The 7,117-nt window shown below is 41.0% G+C and overlaps 1 protein-coding gene across 1 annotated transcript; it reads left to right on the forward strand.

Moving 5' to 3' along the window:
* The first annotated feature begins 1,362 nt into the window (after positions 1 to 1,362).
* Positions 1,363 to 6,652, forward strand: SPINK14 (serine peptidase inhibitor Kazal type 14 (putative)). Its single transcript, XM_068981110.1, has 3 exons — positions 1,363 to 1,410; positions 5,512 to 5,648; positions 6,607 to 6,652. The coding sequence occupies exons 1-3, from the start codon at positions 1,363 to 1,365 to the stop codon at positions 6,650 to 6,652; spliced, it is 231 nt and encodes a 76-aa protein (XP_068837211.1).
* The last annotated feature ends 465 nt before the right edge of the window (positions 6,653 to 7,117 follow it).

Here is a 7,117-nt window from a genome sequence, read left to right on the forward strand (position 1 = left end):
TGGGAATGTGAATTGATACAGTCACTATAGAAGACAGTATGGAGATTCTTTTTAAAATAATCTAGGGATAGAATCACCATACAACCCAGTAAGACCACTTCTAGGCATATGCCTTGAGGAAACCAAAACGGAAAAAGACAAATGTACCTCAGTGTTCACTGTAGCACTATTATTTACAGCAGCTAGAACATGGAAGGAACCTAAATGCCCCTTGACAGATGAATGGATAAAGAAGCTGTGGTATATATATATATATATGTATATATGTATACATATGTATGTATGTATGTATGTGTGTGTGTGTGTGTACACACAACAGAATACTACTCAGTCATTAAAAGAAATGCATCTGAGTCAGTTCTAATGAAGTGATGAACCCAGAGCCTATTAGAGAGAGTGAAATAAGTCAGAAAGAGAAAAGCAAATATCGTACATTAACACATGTATATGGAATCTATAAAGATGGTACTGATGAGCCTATTTGCAGGGTAGTAATGGAGATGGTTCTTCCCTGGTGGCTCAGAGGTTAAAGCGTCTGCCTGCAATGTGGGAGACCTGGGTTCAATCCCTGGGTTGGGAAGATCCCCTGGAGAAGGAAATGGCAACCCACTCCAGTATTCTTGCCTGGAGAATCCCATGGACAGAGGAGCCTGGTGGGCTACAATCCACGGGGTCGCAAAGAGTCGGGCATGACTGAGCAACCTTACTACTTTACTAATGGAGACGCAGACATAGAGAACAGACTTATGGACAAGGGCAGGGGAGCATAAGGAGAGGGTGAGATGAATGGAGAGAGCAGCATGGGAGCATGTACATTACCATATGTAAACAGACAGCCAATGGAGATTTGCTGTACAACTCAGGGAATTCAAACTGGGACCCTGTAATAACCTAGAGGGGTGGGGAAGGGTGAGAGGTGGCAGGGAGATTCAAGAGGGAGGGAACAGATGTACACCTATGATTTATTTCTGTTGATGTATGACAGAAATCAAACCACTATTATAAAGCGATCAATCAATTAAACATAGATAATTATAAAAATTTTTCTAGCATTTCTTAATTTCTTTTCATATACTGGCTGTCAGCTCTGAACCTTCTCAAACCCAGACTAATTAGTTAATCAAAGCAATTATCTGGTACACTGGACTGGTAGTGATGCGTCTGTAGAGCCCTCTGCTGATTATCTACCAGGAGTAAAAGAGTTATCCCACATTTTAAGAAAATGAATGAAGATATGTACAAATGAAACAATGTTTTCATTGTTGCAAGCTTTCTTGGTACTCCATTAGAACTATATTCTGTCAACATATTAAGGCTCTATGACTTATCAGACACTAGATTCTGTAACTATTTTCATTTGTTATGGTTTCAGGCCCTCCACGCTGGTGGCCACCACATGGAAATATTAAGGTAATCTTCTTCCAAATTTCCTAGGAATGAAACTCGAATCTGAGTTTTCTTTGGCATTACTGTCTTAGAACTTTACTGAGCAAGTGATGTTCTTCAAGGTTCAGACACATGAAAGCGGCAGGTGCTGTAGGTAGAGGAGCCCACAGGAGAGTAATCCCAGCTGGACCCAAGCTGAGACTTGGTCACAGGTACACTGCGGAACCCTCCGCGGTGCCTGGAAAATGCTTGTGGGCGCAGGCAGTTGCCAGGGGGCATGGCAGGTTCTTACACACCCACAGACTTGAGCATTGCATGGTTTCTTCTCTGGAGGGGACTGCAGTGGGATGAAGAGTATGCTCCTAACTGCCCTATAAGCTGCAGAGAATGCCTAGTTGTGAATGGCAAACGGCAACCCTGAGATATAGACTGAGGATATGTGAAGGAACAGCCTATCTCTGAACACAGCCTCAGATTCTGTTTCCAACTTATATGAGGGCAAAGTGATGGAGGTACCTTTTTCATTTTCAGCTATACTTCTGAGCACTGAATATATTGTGAGGTAAAAATAAGTGCTTACTTAATAAATGGGGGAAATGGAGAAATGAAAGATTGTTTTGGTTTTCTGACGTGGATTAGTGTTCCTGTACTCCTTCATTTTGAGAGCATTTGCACTTCAAGCTTTAGCCTCACTAGTACATTTTAAATTTTACTTCTTAAAAATTCATGACTTGACTGGTGACAAAGATGCTTTGAGGGCAGCTTAGCCTTCAGGGGACCCATAGATCAGAGTGCTGAACCTGTCAGGAGCTGTAAGTCCAGCCAAAGAGTCTGTAGAATCAGTCCAGGATTTACACTTTAGTCTCACAGAGTTCAGTCTTAGAGTTTTCCTCTTCTGAAGGTTGCTGGTAAGAATAGTCCTTCACTTGTCCATCAATTTACAAACAAAAATAAACTTACTCATTCTTTCTTAGTTTCTTTAAGAAATATTTATCATCTGTGCTGTGCCCTAGGATACAATACTGAGGGGAAAAAGACATATTCTCTTCTCTCATGAAGCTTACAAATAGCCAGAAAACAGAAAGAGAAGGACTGTTATTTGTAGTAAATTTTGTAAATAAAATAGGATGGTACAACAGAGAATATCTATTGAAAGTAGAGATACTACAGTCAGCAATGTGATCAGTGAAGGCTTCTTGGGCATGGGGATATCAGATGTGAACGGAGAAAAGGAGTCACCCAGGCAGAGAGCAGTGAGGAGGATTTACCTCCTTGAGTCACTGGAGACTTGTGAGGTTGGAACAGAGTGAAGGAGCGGCTTCACCATTGCACAACAGATGAGTGCATAGTCTGTGCACCATGAACAGGCTCGTATTCTCTTTAGAATAGGAGGAACATACACATCCTACTGTAAACAGGAAAAAAAAGCTGTATTTACAGATGGTACTAGCTACTCTTGCTATTATTTGATTATATTCATTCTGTTTGAACTATTTTATATCTTATTTACTTTGCACATATTTAAGGGCAATGATTAAGTGCCAATATATGTGCTGCTTACATAAAGATTAGCCTAATCAGACACAGACTTAACCGTTATGGACTTACAGTTCTTTGCGGTGTGCAGTTAGTCAAATAATTATACAAATGCTTTATTGTACACTGATTAGAGGTATTAAGGAAAATGGAAAGTTGGAATTGTATTTTGAGAAATATCTCTGAGAAAGTAGGTCATAATCTGAGCTCTGAAGGTAGAATGAGTTTGTTCTTGTTTGGTTGTGTCTGACTCTTTGCAACCCCATGGACTATAGCCTGCCAGGCTCCTTTGTTGATGGGATTTCCCCAAGTAAGAATACTGGAGTCAGTTGCCATTTCCTTCTCCGGGGGATCTTCCCAACCCAGGGATCTAACCTGCATCTCCTGAATTGGTGGGCAAATTCCTTACCAATGAGCCACCTGGGAAGCCCTAGAATCAGTTTAGGTTCAAGAAAAAAGAGAATACATTTGATGGGGTGGTTGTGACAAACCACAAGACTCTGAGATGGAGGGGTTATGGAGCATTTGAAGCTAAAAAAAACAAAAAAAAACAAAAAAAAACCCAGGGGAATGGCAAAGAGCAAGGTGGTACAAGGCAATGTTGGAAAAGTCAGAAGGTGACAGATCCATAGGGTCTTTCAGCCCATACTAAGAAGAAATTCTTTACATGCAGCGAAATGCAATTAAAAGAGCTTAATGAAACAGTGGAAACAGTATCAGACTTTATTTTTCTGGGCTCCAAAATCACTGCAGATGGTGACTGCAGCCATGAAATTAAAAGACGTTTATTCCTTGGAAGAAAAGTTATGATCAACCTAGACAGCATATTCAAAAGCAGAGACATTACTTTGCCGACTAAGGTCTGTCTAGTCAAGGCTATGGTTTTCCCAGTAGTCATGTATGGATGTGAGAGTTGGACTGTGAAGAAGGCTGAGCGCCGAAGAATTGATGCTTTTGAACTGTAGTGTTGGAGAAGACTCTTGCGAGTCCCTTGGACTGCAAGGAGATCCAACCAGTCCATTCTGAAGGAGATCAGCCCTGTGAATTCTTTGGAGGGAATGATGCTAAAGCTGAAGCTCTAGTACTTTGGCCACCTGATGTGAAGAGTTGACTCATTGGAAAAGACTCTGATGCCGGGAGGGATTGGGGGCAGGAGGAGAAGGGGACGACAGAGGACGAGATGGCTGGATGGCATCACGGACTCGATGGATGTGAGTCTGAGAGAACTCTGGGAGTTGGTGATGGACAGGGAGGCCTGGCGTGCTGCAATTCATGGGGTCACAGAGAGTCGGACACGACTGAGCGACTGAACTGAACTGAATGACAGGATTCTGTGTGCAGGTCAAGAAGCAACAGTTAGAACTGGACATGGAACAACAGACTGGTTCCAAATTGGAAAAAGAGTGTGTCAAGGCTGTATATTGTCACCCTGCTTTTTTAACTTGTATGCAGAGTACATCATGCATAATGCTGGGCTGGATGAAGCACAAACTGGAATCAAGATTTCTGGGAGAAATATCAATAATCTCAGATATGCAGATGACACCACCTGATGGCAGAAAGGAAAGAAGAACTAAAAAGCCTCTTGATGAAAGTGAAAGAGGAAAGTGAAAAAGTTGGCTTTAAACTCAACATTCAGAAAATGAAGATTATGGCATCTGGTCCCATCACTTCATGGCAAATAGATGGGAAAACAATGGAAAAAGTAATAGACTTAATTTTGGGGGGCTCCAAAATCACTGCAGATGGTGACTGTCGTCATGAAATGAAAAGACGCTTGCTCCTTGGAAGGAAAGTTTTGACCAACCTAGACAGCATATTGAAAAGCAGAGATATTACTTTGTCAACAAAGGTCTGTCTCGTCAAAGCTATGGTTTTTCTAGTAGTCATGTATGGATGTGAGAGCTGCACCATAAAGAAAGCTGAGTACCAAAGAACTGATGCTTTTGAACTGTGGTGTTGGAGAAGACTCTTAAGAGTCCCTTGGACTGCAAGGAGATCAAACCAGTCCATCCTAAAGGAAATCAGTCCTGAATATTCATTGGAAGGACTGATGCTGAAGCTGAAACTCCAATACTTTGGCCACCTGATATGAAGAAATGACTCATTAGAAAAGACCCTGATACTGGCTAAGATTGAAGGCAAAAGGACAAGGGGATGACAGAGGATGAGATGGTTGGATGGCATCACCAAATTCGAAGGACATGAGTTTGAGCAAGCTGCAGAAGTTGGTAATGGACGGGGAAGCCTGGCATACTGCAGTCAATAGGGTTGCAAAGAGTTAGACATGACTGAGTAACTGAACTGAGAAGCTAAATTGCCCAAATCTGTCCTGTTTACACACTCTTTCATTTCCCATATACAGCAGGCCTCCTTTCTCTGTTCCTTTCAGAAGATCCTGACAAGGAGGGGATGACGTTGTTAGCTGAAAGGACGTACCTAGGTTTTCGTCTGCTTGCTTTGTGAAAGTGGAGCTGGAGAGCTGCTGTCTGACTGGGTTACAATCCCACGTTTAAATTTTCCTAGTAAAGTCCAGAGGTCTCTATGAGTATGATTCTAATTGTATCATTCTTTTCAACTCAATTTCAGGTGAAATGTCCATATAAGAAAGTAGACTTCAGTTGGTTCCAGGGAACAGTGAACCCCTGTCCTGGTTTATATCAACCCATCTGTGGCAATAATTTGATAACCTATGACAACCCATGCATCTTGTGTGTTGAGAGTATGTGAGTACTACTGGGAGAAAAGAACAACAAAAAGCTTAGTCCAAGGCAATTACTATCAACCTCTTCTACGAAGTACAACAGCTATGAAGCCAGGAATTTGCTCCAGTATGCTCAGATAATAATCAGCCCCCACTCAGGAGAACATGTGGTAACACAAAGCCCACTTGAGTAGAAAGCAGACTCACTGTACTCAGGAGTGTTTGCTGGGCTCTTCTCTCAGCCCTCACATTCCCATAAGCCAACTGATAGATTTATTTTCACTTGAAGCTTCAAATATCCCTTTGAGTCCTTGAAATACTTTGGTTTTAAGATAAGTTGTAGTTTCCTTCTTTCACATATCTTCAATCTCATGTGTCTGAAATTCTGAGCTAGGATAAGGTGACCATAAAGTTTGGGTCCTTCGGTAAAGAGTCAGTGTTCAGTCTTTGGATTTATGGGACATGATTAGCAGTGATTAGACTCTGAGTTCTCATAAAACGTGGGGCTTCAGAATTGATCTCTGTGTAAGACAGTCCAGTTTTCAGGGAGAAAAACTCTTCCCATGGCATCAGACTGGAGGCTTCTATTCAATACTAATTTTGCAATTTTCACAAAGGGCAATGGCAGGAATATGTAAACTCTAGGCCATCCCCACTAATGAGGAATTCAGCCCAAGTATAAGAGTATTGATAGAATAAGTTGAAGACTGATACGCCTCATATATCACAAGCTCAGGCCTGATTAAATAACTTATTTTCAGAGAAATTATAGTATAGGGCATAATGTCTTCAGTGGCATCTTAGCATGATGGGAATATAACAGAGTAGGGAATCCAATAACCTGGATTTTGTCTGTAGACAATATCCTTTATGCTTTTAGTTTCCTCAAATATAAAATAAGGGTGACAGATAATTTTATAAGTATTTTTATAGTTCTGAAAATTCTATTAATAAAATACTTATTCTGATTCTTTCTTTAGGAAATCTCGGGGGAAAATTAGATTTCTACATGATGGGCAATGCTAGTTGCATTGGACTTGGAAGTGAAAAGAAGAATTTTCATTTTCTTTCCATTGAGAAAATCCTTTTCCTGCAACTCACCCCTCCTTGCATGTGTTCTTAGCGACAGAAAACTGCTCCCACTGAGCTTATATCAGATAGTTAGAGTTCTTCTTTAGACCTCTCCCCTCATTGATTCATTGCCTTCCATATTCACCATAATAAATAAACATTTCTGAAAGTCTCATTTAACTTGGGTGCCAGATCTGTGTCTCAAGTCTCAGAAGCAGAACACAATGAACATTTGAGCCAAAGGTCAATAACAAACATGGAGCTCAATCAGATCTCTGATACTGTAAACCACGGGGTAATCTATGTGAAGGCTCCTGGTTGTTTCCCAAGAACACAACAGAAATTTCTTCCATATTTCTTTGGCATTAAAAAAAAATTAATAGGAAAAATGGGGTGTTGTGCTCTTCGTGGCCATTCCTG

This window comes from Capricornis sumatraensis, chromosome 9 (genome assembly GCF_032405125.1).
Source record: "Capricornis sumatraensis isolate serow.1 chromosome 9, serow.2, whole genome shotgun sequence".
In the NCBI taxonomy this organism is placed as follows: Eukaryota; Metazoa; Chordata; class Mammalia; order Artiodactyla; family Bovidae; genus Capricornis; species Capricornis sumatraensis.